Consider the following 17,709-nt stretch of genomic DNA (forward strand, 5'->3'; position numbering starts at 1 on the left):
AATGGCAATAGCTTGTGGTATTTTGGGGGCTTCTGGGGACTCCCTGACCAATAAATGAAGGCTGGGTACCCCATGCCTAGTACTGAGTTGTTAGCTTAATTATTACTGTTTCCAGGGAACAGCATTGCTCACCAATTCAGAGTACCTCCTCTCAAAGGCTCCTCTTTCTGAGATAGGCTCCTACTATATAGCCCTGAACAGTCTGGAACTAGCTATGTAGACTAGGCTGGCCTTGGACACACAGAAATCTGCCTGCCCCTGCCTCCTGAGTACTGGGATTAAAGGTGTGCGCCATCATGACTGATTTCAAAACGTCTTTTCAAAAACACAGAGGGCAGGAGAGATGGCTCAGAGTTAAGAACACTCACTGCTCTTGCAGAGCACCCACAATATGACCTAAAACCATATTCCAGTTCCAGGGGATCTGTTACTCTTTTGGCCTCTGTGGGCATCAGACAGGCATATAGTATACATTTATACATACTAGCAAAACAGGCATATGCACATACACATAAAATAAAAAATGTTCCAAAAGTACATATTAATTAACGTATTAATTAATGGATTTCTGTAATGCTTTTCATATGTCTTTAGAGTTAGTTAGCCTAACCCCACCTCCTCCTCACCCTCATTACCCCTCTCTCATACCCACCTAAACCTTTAGTCCCCAGCATTCCCCTTTTCAGTCTGTAATATGTTTTTTTTTAACTCCTCCCTCCATGAAGGCTTATCCCCCACTCTGGTCCCTGGCCTGACAGAAACCTTTTCGTACCCCCCATCAACCTTGAAGGTACCATTAACTATTTTTGACACTGCTTTTGTCAAATCTGGGGTGAGGGATTTTGGTTTTTGTTCTCCCATATCCAATGAGATTGTGGCAGTGGGTGTGAATGGGCCATTAAACTGAGAAACTGGACAGAAGCTAAGGTGAAGGGGATGAGTCACTGACAGCATGGAGGGACCCCTGCGCTGAAGCCACTGCTGCCTCCTTCTCTCAGACACTGTAGTTTCTTTTATGCCTTTTCCAGGTTTGCTGGTTAACCCAGTTCCCTCCTTCCCCAAGCTGGCCTTGCCTCTCACCAACTCTTTTATACTCGCTCATTTATGTGGAGTGTGCCTGAGCTTTCCTATCCCCTGCCCTCCTCTCTCCCCTTTGCTCTCCCCTCCCTTCCCCTCCTCTCTCCTCTCTTCTCCTCTCCCCTGCTCTCCTCTCCTCCCTCTATGTCCTCCTCCGTGTCCACCTCCTCTTCTGTCTCCTCCTCTTCTCCCTTCCCCTCCCCATCTTCTCATGCTTTTCCTTCTTTTCTTTTATTTGGGGTTTGGGTCAGAGTCTTTCTATGTAGCCCAGGCTGGCCTTGAACTCTCAATTTTTTTTTTCTCCATCTCCTTCAGTTCTGGGATTACAGGTAGGCGTCACCACATTCAGCTTCTGCTTCTACTTCTAAGCACTCTTCAGTCAAGCCATGGGCTCAGACGGCATGGCCTCCACATCCACATCCAGCTACCTAAGCCGTGTAATTTAGAGCCATCAGGGGAAGCAGTGGGAGGCGCTTATGAATGAAAGCCTGCCACATCCCAGTGGCAGGACTCGCAGGTCCTGCCACCTTTGTTCCTGCCTCTGTGGGTGGGCATGATCTTGGCACCCACCTCATTAAGGCTGCTGTGAGGATGAACTGAGACCATGTGGGTAATGTGCCTGGCATGCACTGGGGCTCTCTCATGGGCTGTGGAGAGTGGGAAACGAGCTAATGAGACGGAGGATGTGCAGGTGCACACAGGAGGTGCCTATTGACACCTTGCTAATTGGCACTGAGCAAACTAAACATCTGCGCCATGAGCACCTACTAAGCACACACTATTGCTACTCAGCTCCTCCTGAGTCTCAACAGGGCTGTTCCTGCCGTGAGGGCCTGGAGGGTGGGGTGGGACTTCTCTTTAAATGTTTAAAAGTGTGTGTTTTATTGAGAAATAACTTACATTTACTAAAATCTCTAATGAAAGAGTGTAATTAATTTTAGTAAATCTGTAGTCATGTAATCACTATTGAAATTAAGGAAGGCAATTTTAAAAAGATTTATTTTTATGTTATGTATATGAGTGTTTGCCTACACATTATAAGTGGACCACGTATGTGTCTGGTGCCTGAGAGGTCAAAAGACAGCTGTGAGTCCCCTGGAACTGGAGTTACGGGTGGTTGTGAGCCACTATGTGAGTACTGGGAACCAAACTCAGGTCCTTTGCAAGAGCAGTGAACACTTTCACTTACAGAGCCATCTCATCATCTTATCCTCCACCTCAGAATGCTCTCTTGTGCCCTTTGTAATGAATCATGTGTGTGAGAGTGTGTGAATGTGTGTATATGCACATGTGAGTGTGTGTGTCTGTATATGTCTCTGTGTGTGTCTGTGTCTCTGTGTGTGTCTGTGCATACCTTTATCTCTGTGTGTGTGTATTAGTGTATGTCTGTCTGTATACATGTATGCATATCTCTCTGTGTGTGTCTGTATCTCTGTGTGTGTCTGTGTGTGCATGTCTCTGTGTGTGTCTGTGTATACCTTTATCTCTGTGTGTGTGCATAAGTGTATGTCTGTCTGTATACGTGTATGCATATCTCTCTCTGTGTGTCTGTGTGTGTGCATGTGCATCTGCATATGTATATGTGTGTCTTTGTGTATGTCTATATGTGTGTGTGTTCGTGTGTGCCTCTCTCTCTCTCTCTCTCTCTCTCTCTCTCTCTCTCTGTGTGTAGACTGGGGTAGGACTGTGAAAGGCACTGGGTTTTCCTTGCCCTGACCACTTGGTCACATATAGTAAGACTGCCTTGTATGTGCTGGGTGGTGCTAGGAAACTGGTCACCCTTTCTGGGCCTTAATTTCTGCTGCTGCCAAGGTGACAAGGGCAGCCAGTATAAAAGATACTTAATATGTGGCTTATGATGACAAACCCTGGATATGAAACTGAAGTCATGTCCTCAGAAAGGCACAGGTTGGGGGACAGAGAGTACAGGGTTTGCACTTCCACAAATCTGCATCTCCAGGTGTTCTCTGGGGGCCCTGATGGCCATATATGGGCCCAGATTAGAGCAGAGGCCTGACCAAGATGACTCCACTCCTCCCCAACCAGGGGTCACCAACCCCATTCTTTGGATTATCAATTCCCTGAAAAGAAGGGGGCCACCTTGTTCCCCAGTTCTAGAACCAAATATTAAAGCAATTATGTAACTAGCAATAAATTACTTAAAGTAGTGACTCACTCAGCTTAATTAGAGCGAGAGCAGGGAGGGATTAAGGTATTTTTAGAGCACACACCTCACTCCCTCATGCTGGGTAGGGGGAGGCCTCCGTGCAAGGTGGGGGTAGATTAAGGGCTAGGAGGCATAGAAGCACCCCAGCTGATGAAAGCTGATCTCCCATCCTGCTGAGTCCTTAACAAAGTCAGAGCTGCAGCAGGAGGCATTCCGGTCAAACTGGAGCAGCCTTTGCTGTGGGCTTGTTGACTTCAGGGCAGGGACAGTAGATTATAAACTTTGATGGACAGGGACTATGTCTGTGACCCTCCTCTCCACTTAAGAGGCAGACATATTTTGAGTTCAAGGCATACCTTTGATGGTCAGTAGTTCTGTGACCTTGGGCTATCTCCCTTGTCACCCCACTCCCTTGTCACCCAAATGTTTTCCATTTCCCACTGTAAAGTGGACATGTATTTTCTACTTCACTTGAGTGCACATTGTAAGGTCTGTATGTGTCAGTGAGGGTGTGTGTGTGTGTGTATGTGTGTGTGTGTTATGAGAAAGAGAGAGGGGGGAGAAGGGAGAGAGAGGGAAGAGAGGGGAGAGAGAGGGGAGAGAGGCGAGAAAGAGAGGGGAGAGAGGGGGGGAGAGAGAGAGGGGAGAGAGGGGGGAGAGGCGAGAAAGAGAGGGGAGAGAGAGGGGGAGAGAGAGGGGAAAGAGGGGAGAGGGGGAGAAAGAGAGGGGAGAAAGAGGGGGGAGAGAGGGGAAAGAGGGGAGAGAGGGAGAGAGGAGAGGGAGAGAGAGAGAGAAGCAGACCCCAGTGTTGTCTCCATCAGATCCAAGTTCCCAAAGGGCAGAATCAGATCTGTTTTGTTACTATTTTATTCTGAGATTCATTACAGGATTGTACATTCTAGGTGCTCAATAAAAGCAAGAAATGGAGGGCATTTGAGGTACCTGATGTGTGGGAGTCTGGCCTTGCCTCTCTGTGCTGAGGAGCTGATAAGAAAAGGTGGGCTTGGGCTGGTGAGATGGCTCAGTGGGTAAGAGCACCCGACTGCTCTTCTGAAGGTCCAGAGTTCAAATCCCAGCAACCACATGGTGGCTCACAACCATCCATAACAAGATCTGACTCCCTCTTCTGGTGTGTCTGAAGACAGCTACAGTGTACTTACATATAATAATAAATAAATCTTTTAAAAAAAAATGAATGGCTCCCTTTCATAAAGGGAAAAGTCTTATTAAAAAAAAATAAAAAAAAAAAAAAAGAAAAAGAAAAGGTGGGCTTCCTATGAGGACAGGCTAGGAGGGTTCAGCACTATGGACAGCTCCCATCCCAGGACCGACATTTTCTTCTGGTAGTCCCCAGAATATCTGTGATGGGCCCATCTTCCTATTGTGATTGCCACCATTCAAGGTAGACTAAAGAGGAACTCCAGCCAGTACCCAGCAAATAGGGTATTAGACTTTCTCAAACTTAGAGGAGATGAGAGAGTGGAGTAGGTAGGTCATGAGAGGGCTGGGGTGGGGTGAGGTCTTCAGGATTGGGTGAGGTGTGAATAAGGATTGTCCAGGAGGATTCAGGCAGAGGGGGCACTTCTGTAATGGGTAATAATTCTGACCCTGCATGTTCTCTGAACTAAATGAGTAACCTTTAAAGGTCATCCATTGGTGCCTGGGCATGACATGATCTTCTCCTCTCTTCCCTTCCTCAGCCTCAGTGGCATACTGAGAACATCTCCTCTGCCTTATTATTGTCTAGGTACCCAACCACAGAAGCTGGGGCAGCAATACTTTCCACCACTAGTTCTACTAATTCAGTAATTAAGTTAGACTGAGCTGGATACGCAGTAGATGCTACTACAGTAGGCTGGAGCGTCTCACTTGGATTGCAGAGGGTGAGAGGAGGGCACAGCTGGACTGGGTGGAGTTTAGTTCACACCCTCCCCAAAGCCCAGTGGTTCTGATCAGATCTGACCAGCACTTCTCACACCTTGCTAGTCTTGCAGAGTTCGTGTGATGAATTTGTGATGACAGCAACCAGTGTTTCTATGACGACTGTATACTGATGATCTTAGCCTCCATTGGTGCGGGGGCAGATGCCAAAGACCCCTTTGCCCCACCCCCACCCCCAGGCCTTTGTATGTTTGTGCTTGACAGGGGTTAGAGCCTAAGGGATAGCAGAGGAGGGAGATGGAGTCTGGGCCAGGGCCTGGGGCTTTATGAGAGTAGATGGAGGTCATGAGAGCCAGAGGGACACTTGCCAGTTACGTCTCTCATCTCCTTTTTCATGTTTTCCTCATCTACCTTCTTTCTCTTCCTTCTACTTTCTTTGAGCCCCTGCAGTACATGCCTTGACTTTTTCTGCATTCTGAGGAGCTGAGGGAGATAGATGGACAGGCATATCCTGTCTGAGAGCGCTGGTATGCAGTAGGCCAGAGGAGGGTCTGGTTTAACTGTGCCAGAAGCCTTGCTGGGAAAGGGGTATTTCTGACCCCTCTTGAATGAGGAGGGCTTCTGAGAGGAAAACCAGGGTCAAGAGGGAAAACATGGAGGGATGGGAGCAGCCTGAAGGCAGGGTGTAGGAGAGCATATAGGGATTCGATATCTGCAGGGGGGAGGTAGTGAGGGATATCCAGTTTATAGCATGGAAAGGGACCGTGGAGATTTCCATTGTTGCTTGCTTGACTTTTAAATGGGAGAGCTTGTTTTAGAGATGGAAAATTGATTCCTAGAGGCAGGAAGTGACTTGCCCAAGCTTGTTTAGGTTTCTAGGGATAGACAGAAAACCTTTAGACTGCTAGGTTCCAGCTAGGAGTTCTTGCCCCAGTCCTGCTGGCCAGCATGGCAGGGCATGGCAGGGCATGGCAGGGGCCACAGGTCACTTTGCTCTCGGTTTGAATGAAATTTGCATGCATTAGCTCTGTGCTGAGGACTTTTCCTGACTGAGTCAGCCCACTGGCTGAGTCTGAAGCCTGGGTCAGCCCACTGACTGAGTCTGAAGCTGGTAGCTGCAGGGCATCCAGGACAAGGTCTGGAGATCAGAGCATTTGACAGTGGTCAGGAAGGGATGACGACCAGACATGGATTCAAATTGGGTGTTTGGAGCCTAGTGTGCATGTTTTTGTCCCAGCATTTGGGAGGCAGAAGCAGGAGTATCTCTGTGAATTTGAGACTAGCCTGATCTACACAGGGAATTCCAAAATAGGCAGGGCTACACAGGAAACCTTGTCTCAAAACAAACAAACAAACAAACAAACAAACAAACAACAAAAACACCCCAAACTGCACTTTGGGTCTTTGGGCTCCCTGCCCAGGACCTATTCTCCCTCTTCTTCCTCCCCTACTCCCAGGGACCTTTGACTAAACTAGTCACTTGTAGGAGATAAAGGTGTCCCTGTACCCCTTACAATCTCCTTAGGGCTCTTTCTGGATCCTATCCTGGTATTGAGCCTGAGAAAGTAAAGAAAGAGTCCTTTAGCCCCATTTTCCTGATGAAGAAACTAAGGTCTAAAGGCAACAGTGACTCTTTCAGGGTTGCAGCACAACAGGGATGGGGCTGGGCTTGGTTGCCTTGCCCTAGCTCGTCTAGGCTTCCCCCATCTTAAAGCTCTCTTTCCTCTCCCCCATCCCACTGCACAGCATTACTAGGCCTGCCAGCCTTGATGGATGGCCCCACAACTCAGCCTCCCTCCCATGCCTCTCCGGATGCTGGGCTGTGAGCCTCCTAATCACCAGTCCTTCCTGGCTGCCTAGCCATTCATCTCCTAGAGCCTTGCTTAGCACAGGAATTTTCTTTTTCAGGGGATGCACAGCAAGTTCTCCTTTGTAACTGAACCCCAGGTTTTGGGGCAGGAGGCTGGTAGTTAAGGAGCATTTTCTACACCTTTGCTAGTGTGTTTGAAGTCTTTCCTGGGCCTCTCAAGGACACCTACACAGCATACCAGCCCACAGATATAGTTACACTAATAAAAGCTTTTGTGTAGCAAAACTATTCTGTGATGGGAAGCACTGTGGCTGAACTTCACATGTGTCTTCTCATTCATCCAACTGTTTGATGTTATTGTTAATCTTTCTGCACAGATAGGGAAATTGAGGCTCAGACAAGGCTAGGTGATGTGGACAGCACACACATGTGGCAAATGGAGGAGGTAGGATTTGAACCTAGACCTGCACTGCACACATCTTGTGTCCACAATTCCCGCTCTATCAGCTTGCCTGTGCACATATGTGAGTGTGCATATGTGAACATGATATACCACACTGGCTCTCACAGCATCCGTCCACCTAGTCCAGATGCTGGGGCATCCAATGGCAACATCAGGCTGTAGAGGAGAATGAGGGTCAATGTTCATTATTCCCGGGCTGATCGTAGGCCCTCACCATGGCTGTGACACTGGCTGGCCAGGAGGGTGGGGTCTTCATGGACGAGGCTACCTTCAGCAGAAGAGGAGGCTGGGAGACAGATCAATCATTCCTCAGCATCGCCTTCCAGGAACTGGGGCCCAGGGGACGATGGCGCCATGGGTCGATTTTCTGGATTGTGGCCCAGACCCAGTGTATAGTGTGTCGGGTAAAGCTGGTGTGTAACAGTCCACCGTCAGCTACCAGCCTACACCTCCCCTGCTCCCCCATCCATCCTCACTACAGAAGGGAGAAATAACCTCTCAGTTCCAAGGCACCCTTGGCACCCGCTGCTCCACACCTTACTGTACTTCAAAGGCAGTTTGGGGTGGGGGGGTGGAGTTAGGTGGGAGGCCGTGAAGGCTGCCTGAATGTGCTAACTATGGGAGTGGGAACTGTAGGGAGATGGGCCAGCACAGACAGTGGCCTCCAGAGACCTCTGTGGGTAACTTAATGAAATGATAAATGTCAAGTGTTCCACACCACAGGGCACATAGTAGGCACTTAATTAGTCTTTATCTTGGTCCTTCTCCAAGATCCTGAAAAGAGAGAGGCAGATGAGGCATATGGGTACCTCTGAGTGCACTATACTCCCAGAACAGGCTATCAGTGCCTCCACAGTGCTAATTAGAGAAACAATTACCACAGGTCCCGGCAAAGGCTAGCATCTGATAGGGTCTAGCTAATTACTGTCACATCCTGACATGGGGAGATGGGACTCTCCCCATGGAGGAGTAGTGGCCTCCAGCAGGGCTTGATCTTCCTAGGATACTCCACATCCTTGAGCAGACTTGGGTCACCCCCTTCCTAGATGTCCCTACACCCCATGACTTTGACCAGGCCCTTCCTTCTACTCACACTGGTTTTAGAAGACTAGGGTTTAAGACCTGGCTCCGTGCCTGCTGGCTACTGAGAAGGTTAAGGCAAATGGCTTCCCTCTAGGGGATCAGTCACCTGTACCTATACCCCAGGCACAAGGAGGATTAAATGAGATGCTGCCTGCCTGGCACCTGCCACTTCCCGGGTCCCTGGAGGCTGTGCTGCTCTGCTTTCCCTGCCACAGTCTGAGATGGGCAGCTGGGTTTGTTTCTCTACTAGCTTCCTACCTTGTCCTCAGTCCCCAGTGAGTCCCCAGTGCCCTGAAAAAGTCTGTTGTGGAGGAAGACGGCAGGAATCTCCAGGGCAGGAGGTCTGCCTCCATCTTAGGCTATGTCATCTTGTTCTGTCTGTAGGGAGACAAACATGGTTTGTATGAAAAGCCTCCAGAGCCTTCATGGGCAGTCGGAGTGGGCTGACAGAGGCTGGGTGGGGAGTTTTGCTTCCTATTCTGAAAGCCTGATGATTATCCACTGTTTCTGACACTGCTTTGCTTTGTCCCTGCGGTGGTAGGACAGACAAAGGCCCCTGATCAATCTCTTTGCTGAGGATTTGTTTCTAGATGACTCTGTGTTTAGGGAGAGATAATAGTGAAGGGGCAGAGAGAGGCTGTTGATGTCTGTGTGACCTATGGGCAGATGGAGAAGGAAACACCCAGGACTGAGGCCAGCTCAGGATGCTGGTGGCCTCCGTGCCCTTGTCCTCATATTTCTGCCATCTTGTCCCCACTGCCGTCTGCTCTGCTTCCCAGTCTGGTCCTCACTGGCGGGCTCACCCGCTCTGTCCCCTATTCTCTCTTCCTTTATTACTGTCACTATATTGCCTCCTACCTCTGGCTTATCTTCTGTCATGAATCCATCCATCTCTGTCACTCCTCGGAGACTCTCGCTCACTCTCTGGCACCCAGGCCCAGAGCTAGGCGTAGGGTCTCTGTGAGAGCTGAGAGCTGGTGTCTGTCCAGCACTGGCCTCCAGCTCTGCCTCTGTGTCTGGCTGGCTCATCTGCTCCTACCACCCCACACCTGTCTTCCTGATTGTGCCTCTTCCTTTTAGTCCCCGGATTCCCTTTGTCCAGCTCCAATGTTTCTCAGCTCTAATTTTTGAGTCTCGTCTCTTGGGTCCTATATGGACTTAACCTCTCTGCCTCTTTCCTCTCTGTACAAGCCCTGCATAGTAGCGGGTCCAAGCCTCCAGCCTGAGAGTGGATGTAGTCTGCTCTCTTGCTGGCTGCCTCCAAAGCCCCGACAATGCCCTCCGCCCCACATCATGCCTTGTTGCTAGGCCTTGGGCTTGCAGCACCTGGCTTCCATAGCGACGGGTGCTTAGAAACCGAACACCACATCTCCTGGTCCCAGTACGGGAGTCTGCTGATCGAGTGACTTTGGATCAATCAGGAAATGTGGCTGCTTCCAGTGCAGAAAGCAAGAGAAGAAAGGATCATGATCTTTGCCTCCTAGAGCCTGGGACCACTGCGGTAGGAAAATGAGGCTACCAGGAGGGAGGCCCCTATCTCTCCTGCCTGAAGCCAGTCTGTCTGTAAGGAACAAGAGCTTGGGGAACTGGAGGCAGCTGGTTGTTCCACCATTCCTAGCTGTGAATTTAGACAGTGAACTCAATCTCACCAATTGAAAAATGGCACCAATATCACAAGATGAATCGAGCATGAGGATGGTCCCCACTGTTCCCTTTCTTCCTTGTTTAACTGGCAGAGAAGAGCAAAGGTTCTCAGACATGGGAGATGGTGCAAAGAGTGGAGCTGGAGAGCCTCACATATGCAGGGTGATCGGAAAGGACCAAGAGCCATATCTGGAGATGGTTCTGCCACAGGAGTACCACAAAGGAGGGACTTGGTCTCCTGGTGGTGGTGGGTGGTGGTGGGGTAACTTGAACAGACTTCAAAGGGTAGCTTGAACAAACCCTCTTCAGCCTTCAAGGCTCCCAGAGTAGAGAACCAAGTGGGGTCCCTTAGTCTATTCTTAGCCCCTCCTTGTCACTGAACCCTATGAATGTGGCATCAGCTGGTTCTTCCTGCTAAGGTCTTCTTGTTGAGGTCACCATAACAGCAATAGCCTAAATCCTGGCCTGTAAAATTTGAGCATGAGGCCAAGGGAGACTGCATGGCTCATAGTCTCACTTTCTAAGGGACCACGGGATGGGGAGGGAGGAGCAAGGTGGGCCTCGGGGGAGCGAAGGCCAGCAGTAACATGTCACTTGGGCTTTGGGTTAAACATCCTGTGCCTAAACCATGCACACTCATCCTGCCAGGGACTGCAAGGCTTGCTGGGGGTGGGGAACAGCCAGTGCTGTCTTTTCCTCAGCTCCTCAGCATGCCTGGCTCTGCACTGTTGCTCATGGGTTCTCTAATTTATCCGTCATGACCCGAGGAAAGCCAGCTGATCGCACAGTGAGAAGCAAGAGTGGACTGTGTTGGTGCTTATTAGGATGGTGACACTGGACTGAGTCATTTACACTGGCCCCGTTCCTTCCCTGTCTTTGCAATCTGGGGCTCCCCATGGCTGTTGGCACTGCCTGGGAGAGTGGTGTTATTTCTAAAGGCCTTTCCAGTTGCCCCTTCCTTGGTATTCAGAGACTCAACCCATAGACTTGCAAGGCCATAGAAACCCAGATGTGAGAGTCTTGCCTATATCATGATGTTAGTGTAAAATAATATTAAAATTCACGGGCTCTTGCACTCTGAGGACTCCAGGGCTTTGAATTCATAGAATGTAAGCAGCACGGATTTTGAAAATTTCTTAGAACACGAAGCTGTGCAAGTTTCTCGGAGCCTTGAACGCACAGACTGACAGACTCCCTGAAAGGTCTGTGAGTTGGCTGAGTATGGGGCTTTGGATCCCCGTGGCTTATAGTGTCTTACCTCAGTTTCCCAAACAGGCCCTGCTCTGAAAACCCCAGGGAAGGATGTGTGTCCAGGAAGGACAAGTTAATGATTGGTTGTACTATGAGACACCCCTGGAGTCTGTCGAGCTCAGGAATGGCAGCTGCTTAAGTAGGGTTGTGCAGGGCTGTGGGTGGCCACACCACGGGAGGGCCAGCCCATCCATTCAGTACTCTTGCAGCTTAGGTTCAGGAGGGCTGCATTTTACATGGCCCTTTCCTAGTGAAGGAGTCAGAATAGCTTCCTCCCCTGTTCTTGTAGATGTCAAGAGGGGAGAAACGGCATCAGGAGGAAAGTGGGCCTTTATATGAATGGATAGGGATGTGGGGATGAGCTTGGTAGGGCTCAGTGATGGGCAGGAGATGCAATAAAGGGGGACTCAGTGGTGAGAGGTGGGTTAAGTGAGAAGGCAATGAAGTCCAGGAGAGACTTCAAGTCCACGATTTCTCCGGAATGCCTGTGTACTTTGATCAGGTTCCTGAGATAATGGATGGCATTGGGTATCTAAGCACCTTGAACTCACTTGCTGACCTGAGACAGGCCAGAGGTGAGAGCCCTTCTTCCCATGGCTGCCCAAAGCTGTTCAGAAGATATCCAGGACTGCTCTAAAGGGACCTGCCTCTTCTCCTGCCTGGCTACTTCCTGCTTCCCATGGGAAGCTGGACCTCAGGAAAGCCAGGCTGACAGGATGATGCTATAAGGGAGAAGCCATCTCTCTCACACATGAGAAAGCACCAGCTGGGAAGAGGTAAGGTCCCTGTCCCCGGGAGTGTGCAAGCAGGGATGGAGTGGCTAGGACGAGTGACGTTAGGGTTCTGATGGGAGGAGAAAGCAGCCTAGAGGGCTCTTTGCTGAGGCCGTTGGACTTTGAGTAGTTTATTCAAGCAGTCCTATCTTCCAGATGTGCCTGAACATCATAGAGTGGTTGTCATACCCTGGGATCCGCTGTGCCCTAGGCTTTACTCTCTGTGCCCAGCCTGTGCTTGGGCCTGAGTCTCTGTAGCTCGCTGCAGACTCAATCTCTGCCTTAAGGAGCTATATCAGGTGGGGGAGGTACATGGGGGAAAATGCATCATTAAGCAAGTCCTACTGAGGGAGGATGAACAGGCTGGGGGAAATCCTACCCAATTCCTGGATGTGATTTTAAGCAATGGTAGGCCAAGCCTTGTTCTAGAAGCTGAGTTTATTATAATGAGCAAAGCAAAAATGTCCCGTCACAGGGGATGACAGCATAGTGGGGGTTGGGGGACAGTGCCTCCAGACAGTTAAAGGAGTGTTAGAAGGGAGGGGGTACCACTGGGCAGAGCTTCACCTGGGCTTAAGGGCTTGACAGGGATTCCACTCAAAAGCAGGGCATCCTCTGTGTCCTATGGGCAGCAGGGATTCGTGTAGGCAGGAGTGAGACCAAGGCTGAGTTGGGTAGGAGAGATGATCACAGTAGGAGTGAGCATGGGGGCAATGGTAGAGTGCTTACAGAGCGTGTGTGTGTGAGTGTGTGTACATGTGTACAAGTGTGCACGTGTGTGTCTGTGTGAGTGCATGTGTGTGTTCATCTGTATGTGCGCATGTGTGTATGTGCATGTTTATGTGCATGTGTGTGTGCATGTGTGTGTCTGTGTGTGCGTGCGTGTGTGCAGGAGCTCCAAGAATGGATGTATACTTGTGTCTGTGGAAAAGCTGTTAGTGTTTGGGGGTATAAGGTGTGAGTTTGTGGGGCTCGGGGCCACTTTGTTTACTACTGGAAGGATTATGTGGTCTGTGGATGATAAAGAGAAGATGTTAAGGTTTCAGGGGTCTCTTCAGCAGGGATGGTAAAAGCCAGAAGATTGACCTCATGGGTTCCCTTCCTCCCGGAGGTTCATGGCATTGACCACCTGCTGCATACAAAACAAATGTGGATGCAAATGAGATGGAAATGGGTGACCCACCCCAATCGTCAAACAGAAGAGGTTGGGCAAAGACCAAAAGTTTGAGGAGAAGCCACAAGCTCTGGATGGGGGGAGGAGGTGTGCATGGCAGAGGAAGAGCCTTGCCACTTGGGATTCTGGAAGCCTAGGGAAAGGGTTTGTGTAGGCATGATTAGAGCAGCTACACTTGGAGCCTTGTTCTGCAGGCACAAGATGTTCATTCAAAATGATAAGAACACAAAATCTGAAGCCCAGATAACTGCTTGACCAACTGTTTGAACCCAGGCAAGGACTATGCATCTGGGAGCTCCAGTTTTGTTTGTTTGGGGTTTTTTGTTTGTTTGTTTGTTTGTTTACTGTATAACACGGGGCTTAATCAAGACCTCACACATAGTTCCTGGGTACACACAGGTCCCAGGCCCTGCAGACACAGGTGCAGGTCCTATGAGAGACTGGAAGTCAGGAGGGTACGGTACCCAGAGTGGCAAGGTCTTAGTGGAGTCACCTTTCCTTAAATATCTTGCCTAGGACAGGGGTTTGGAGGAACGCCTGGTATGAGCCAAGTGGACGCTAAGGAAGGGAGACAAGAAGAGGTCTGAAGCAGCTTTGGAGGACATCTGGGGATGAGCTTTCTGGTGTCAGGGATGAGCAGAGGCTGGGCACACTGGGCATAGCATCCCCAGTCCTTGTATTGTTGGGGATAAGAGTATCCTAACTCCATTTTCCTTTCCTGCCTTTTCCTAAGCATCGGGCATAAGCTTAAGATACAGATGATAGGTGGCCAAGGCTGGAATTCTGGGTCTGTGGTTTACTCGCTGTGTGAGCATGGACACTTTACTTAGTGTTCTGGGCCTTCCTTATCTATAAAATGTGCTTGATAGGACTCGGGAGATAGTCCAGTCTGTGAAGTGTTAGCCTTGCCAGACCAGGGCCCAGTCTAGTCCAGAAAATATGTGAAAATTCTGGTTGTGTGGTGTTCCTTGATCCCAGCACTGGCGAGGCAAGCAACTAGAGGATTCTGGTAGCTTTGCTGGTCAACCAGGAATCTAGCCTAACTCCATGATGAGCTCCATGCTCATTTGAGAGGCTAATCTCAGAGTAGACAGCATCCTTGAGGATGACTCTTGAGGCTGTCCTCCAGATTCTACAGGCAAGCACTCATCTGTGTACATGTATGTCCATACAAACATGCACACATGCATACTCACATACATGTACACACATCAGTTCTACTTTATGATGGAGAGGGTGTGTGGCTTGCTAGTGTTGAAGTGTTCCAGGCCTAGATGTGCAACTCAAATCTTAGTGGTCAGGCTCGACTCTTGCCTTCACAGGACAGGGATCAGCTAGAATCTAATTCTCGGCTTTCAGACTAGGAAGTACTTTCAAATCATTAGGGAGAACCAGGCATAGTGGATCACAGACTGTAGAGATAAGGAGCCCTGGGATTTATAGGGAGCTCTGGGGAACCGGACTTAACCTTGGGGTGGCACAATTCCTAGCCATGAGAGTTTGGCAAGGTCCTTCCCTTTGCAATTTGGCAGAGCTTTGGTTGCCCCAACTGTGAGAGGACTGGACTAAGAAATTCAGGGACTTCAGGTGAAGATGAAGCCTACCAAGTGCTGTAAGGGGTTAGGTTGCTCATTTATTGAGTCTAGATGTGTTAACATTTCACAGATGGGGCAGTGGAGGCCCCATTGGCCACATGCAGCAGCCCTCTGACTGAGTGAGGACACACTCAGTCCTCTTGATGAATATTTGACTCAGAACAAATAACACACAAAGACCTGAGGGAGACAAAATGTGCATCTGAGACTATAGTCACCAAAGCAGGAGAGACTCAAGTAGGATTTAAAAAATAACTTCTCAGGAGGCAAGTGCTGTGAAGGTCCCTAAAGATGGGTCTTTGCCAGGGTGGGGCTGGCTCTCGACTGCAGAGCTAAGATGAGGTCCCCTGAAGATCCAGTAGTTAGGGTCAGTAATCATGCCAGCACCTCCTGAGCACCTGTGTCTTACTTAGAGTATCTGAAAGCCTGGGACCAAGCCAGTGACATGTGACTAGGATTACTAAGGGGTATGTGTACTGGACCTGGGAACAGTCATCATCATATTGGTCATCCCCCCTCTTTTACACAGGAGGAAACTGAGGCCAGAAAAAGGAGAGTCCCACTAAAGGAGTAGGTGTAACCTTTACACATCTTAGCCCATGCATGTCATGTTCTATAATGTTAATATGTAGGACAAACTGCTTTACTAAGAAGATGCACTTGGGAGGCAGAGGCAGGCGGATTTCTGAGTTCAAGGCCAGCCTGGTCTACAGACTGAGTTCCAGGACAGCCAGAGCTACACAGAGAAACCCTGTTTCAAAAAACGAAGAAGAAGAAGAAGAAGAAGAAGAAGAAGAAGAAGAAGAAGAAGAAGAAGAAGAAGAAGAAGAAGAAGAAGAAGAGGAGGAGGAGGAGGAGGAGGAGGAGGAAGAGGAAGAGGAAGAGGAAGAGGAAGAGGAAGAGGAAGAGGAAGAGGAAGAGGAAGAGGAAGAGGAAGAAGAAGAAAGAAGAAAGAAGAAAGAAGAAAAGAAGAAGAAGAGGAAGAAGAAGGAAGAAGGAAGAAGGAGGAGGAGGAGAAGAAGAAGAGGAGGAGGAGGAGGAAGGGGAAGAGGAGGAAGAAGAAGAGGAGGAGGATGAGGAGGAGGAGGAAGAAGAAGAAAGAAGAAGAAGAAAGAAGAAGAGGAAGAAGAAGAGGAAGAAGAAGCAGCAGCAATTGGCTTAGATCCCATCTCCAGACATGACTCCCAGGAAGGATACAAAAAGGCCCCCCCTAGATCACTGATGTGGAATCCAGAAAAGGGGTCTTGGAGCAGATGGCCTCTGAGTTGCTCTTGAATGGTTAGCAGGTGACAGGGTGGCACCATGACAGACCAGGAGGCAAGAATGAGGCAGCTGCTGTCTAAAAGAAAAGGGCTGTATAAAAACAAGGGATGGGGGTTGTCAGAGCTGGTCAATAATCAGGGTTGAACTGTGGAAGGTCTGTAATGCCAAGTGAGAGATTTAGGTTTTATGGTGCTCGTGGTAGAGACCCCCACTAAGGATGTTTGAGCACTGGAAGCTGTAAGCTCAGCTAGGAGGGGGAAAAATCCTTGTGTGGAAGATCACCCCTTGAGCTACTGGGACAGCTAGGACACTTCCAAGCCTGTGCCAGGTGCTGGGACCGTGTCCAGCACTGGGCTCAGTGACTCAACACTGGGGAAATTGCTCCCCAGGGGGAAAGGGCCCAAATGAATCACATCTATGAGGCAAGGAGCAGGGGGCTCACTGAGTCACCTTCCAAGGGCTGGGGGGAGAGGGAAGTACAGGAAGAGGGGCAGTAGCGCAGAAAGGAGAACCAGGGAAAGTCACAGTGAGGGCTGTCAGGAGTCTGTCTGTCTCACCATCATTCCAAGTTTTTGTCTTCTGGCAGCCCTGTGGGACAACTGACACCCAATGGGAAGGGGATCAAGCTAAAGTTACACTGGCAAAATCCAGGAAGACCCAAATTCACCATTTGATATAGACTCGTCCTGTGCCTTAGCCCATCTTATAGCAAGCAGAGGCTAGAAAACAGGTTGGTCCAGGCAAGGGGTTTGACCCAAGTTACACAAATGTCCCCTCATCCCTCCAGCCATCCCCTACTGGGGTCAGGGTGCACCTTTGCGATAGAACACCAGGGGGCGCAGGAGCGTCACGGCTGCTGCAAGTGCCTGAGCACAGAGGCGGCTCTGCAGAGAAATGCGCTCCCAGCTCTCGGGGTCCCACCGCGGAACTGCGGACTAGATGGCCCTGGGGCTTGCACCCTTTTCAGCCTCCTGGGACGCCGATGAAGGCCTATCTGGTAGCCTTAGGAACCCAGTGCTCTCACCCCACATTTGGGAACGGTGCGCCTGTGTGTGTCAGGGCGCACGTGTCTCCTTCACAGATCTGCTACCGCTTCAGGGCTCGTCCCATTTTGGAGCGACCTCTAAATTTCTCCCTCACTTTCCTCTACCCTCTGTACTGGAAGGAGTGAAAGGACCTCGGGGCTCCCGGACTGTGGCCGCGGCCCCTCTCCCCGCACTGCGCTGGACTCGGCCTCGGGGTTCTGGCCGGGCTACTGAAGTCCAAGTGATGGGGAGAGAATGTGGTGCGACAGTGCGCGGGACTCTGGGAGGGGCCCTACCACATAGGAGGAGTGACAATGGGATAAGCGGAAGGCAGCGAAGGCTGAGAGGCGACCGAGGAGTGGGAGCCCTCGTAGCCGACCCGCTGCAGGAGACTTGAGAGGGTGAAGGCCTGGCAGGGAGCAAGCCGGCCGGGATCGGGTGGGGTCCGATCTTTGGAAGGCGTTGAAGTGCTGTCCCCGGTAGCAGAAACGTAGGCGGGGCCT

General features: G+C 50.1%; 1 protein-coding gene across 9 annotated transcripts in view; it reads left to right on the plus strand.

Moving 5' to 3' along the window:
- The window catches only part of Pde2a (phosphodiesterase 2A, cGMP-stimulated), a 91,139-nt gene that overhangs the window by 11,817 nt on the left and 61,613 nt on the right, over positions 1-17,709 (plus strand). Inside the window, exon 1 of one of the 9 annotated variants that reach the window (NM_001243758.1) lies at positions 17,013-17,221. The exons of 4 other annotated variants lie outside the window; for them this stretch is intronic. In NM_001243758.1, the coding sequence (NP_001230687.1) occupies positions 17,121-17,221 (101 nt within the window). In that variant the 5' untranslated portion in view covers positions 17,013-17,120. Of the gene's footprint in view, positions 1-17,012; positions 17,222-17,508; positions 17,697-17,709 lie in introns of those variants that run through there. 4 more of the 9 variants (XM_006507524.3, XM_006507526.3, NR_152193.1 and 1 more) reach the window with 4 other exon arrangements.

Source organism: Mus musculus, chromosome 7, assembly GCF_000001635.26.
Source record: "Mus musculus strain C57BL/6J chromosome 7, GRCm38.p6 C57BL/6J".
NCBI lineage: Eukaryota > Metazoa > Chordata > Mammalia > Rodentia > Muridae > Mus > Mus musculus.